Source organism: Alligator sinensis, unplaced genomic scaffold (assembly GCF_000455745.1).
Source record: "Alligator sinensis unplaced genomic scaffold, ASM45574v1 scaffold265_1, whole genome shotgun sequence".
Classification (NCBI taxonomy): Eukaryota; Metazoa; Chordata; order Crocodylia; family Alligatoridae; genus Alligator; species Alligator sinensis.
Window position 1 is genome coordinate 436,513 of NW_005842961.1, and position 1,636 is coordinate 438,148.

Below are 1,636 nucleotides of genomic sequence, written 5' to 3' on the forward strand. Positions count from 1 at the left end.
CAGGGTTAATGCCCCCCTGCCCCCCCCACTCACCCTGCAGGGGCCCGTCCAGGCTGTCCCCCGACAAGCTGCCATCGTCCTCGGGGCCCGCTCTGCCTGGGGCCACATAGGTCTCAGGCCCCCCTGGTGGCACCGGGGGGGCGGGGCGGCTCTGCTCCCCCACCTGCAGGCACAGCAGGGTCAGGGGGGCAGCCCTGGCCACGGTGAACCCCCCTCCACAACACATGCACCTTGCCTTGGCGTGCATGCGTGCTCTAGGAACACACGTGCAAGTGGGTTGCTGCAGCAGAACGCATGAGTCACTGTACATGTATGCACACGCAGCGAGGCATGCATAGGCACGTCTCCCCACGCAATGCACGTCTTGCTGCGCATGCATGCATGCAGCTACACACACGTCACATGCCTCATTGCACATGTACATCTCACTAGACAGGTGCGTGCATGCAGCACCACGGGCATGCGCCCACGGCTGCACGTGTTTGCACAAATGTGATTGCACACACCTCAACCTGGTCTCTATGTCTCAGTGCACAGGTGTACACGTGCATCCCTGCGCCCCCTACACATGCACTGCACCTCTGTGCACACATGTCGCACATGTAGGCATGGAGCTGGGCACAGACACACAGCTGCACCCAGATGCCCATCCTGGCACATGCAGACCTGCACATGCATACACCTGACCCGGCTCACCTCCTGCTTCAGCCTCTTGGCCTGCCCTGCTCCACTCTCCTCCGGGTGCTGCCTGCTCAGGGGGGACAGGATGGGGTCAGGCCCAGCTGGGGGAGGAGGATCCAAGCCGCCCCCACCCAGCTGCCATCGCCTCCCACCCCAGAAGTGGCTGCATCCCCACAGGCCCTGCCCCCCTGGAAACTCCCGGCTGGGGAAGGGTGGGGGCGGGGAACTCCCCCGATGGGGAAGGAGGGTGTGGGAGAGGCTCCCACCTGGTTGTGGGAGCTGGGCCGGGCCCTGCCCGCCCCCCCTGCCGTGCCAGTGAGAAGAGCTCCACGCGCCGCAGCAGCAGCGACTGGTCCCGCAGGCAGAACTGGGCGGCTGCCTCATTGATGGTAAGCTGTGGGGGCAGAGCTGTGAGCGGGGGCGGGGGCAGGATCTGTGTCCCCCACCCCCACCTCCACCCCCAGGGCTGGGCTGGGAGGGCATCAGGCAGATGGGCGAAAGATCCACAGGGGAAGTCCCAGTCTCCAGCTGTAATCACTGGGCCGTGTCCCCAGGCCAAGAACCCAGGAGTCCTGGCTGCTGGCTCTGCGGGGGTGCAGCCTGAGTGTTCAGAGACCCAAGTGTCCTGGCCTCCGCCTGTGGACCCTTCGCCCCCCCAGAGCTGTGCCAGCTACCCGTGGGCCCCACAGGCACCCGCTCACCTCCTGCAGAGACAGGCGCCGGCCCTCGCGGCGCCGGCTCTCGCCACGGCCATAGATGGCACTGAGCCGCCGGATCTCGCCCGCCTTGCGCCGGTCACCGTCGTCCATCTGGAAGACGTGGCCCACAGCCCGTGCCAGGCGCCGGCCCACGCGCTGCAGGGCCCCCGGCTCGGGCTCAGCTGCGGCCCGTGGGCCACCAGGCAACAGCCGCTCCACACCCTCGGCCACCGCCCCCCCCAGCGGCCGCCCCAGCG

At 67.7% G+C, this 1,636-nt stretch overlaps 1 protein-coding gene across 1 annotated transcript in view; it reads right to left on the reverse strand.

Moving 5' to 3' along the window:
- NAB2 (NGFI-A binding protein 2) overlaps positions 1-1,636 on the reverse strand; it is a 3,782-nt gene that overhangs the window by 1,467 nt on the left and 679 nt on the right. The window contains exons 2-5 of the mRNA XM_025192706.1: positions 1,383-1,631; positions 948-1,075; positions 697-748; positions 13-163 (exon numbers count right to left, since the gene is read on the reverse strand). Of these exons, the coding sequence (XP_025048491.1) occupies positions 13-163; positions 697-748; positions 948-1,075; positions 1,383-1,631 (580 nt within the window). The remainder of the gene's footprint in view (positions 1-12; positions 164-696; positions 749-947; positions 1,076-1,382; positions 1,632-1,636) is intronic.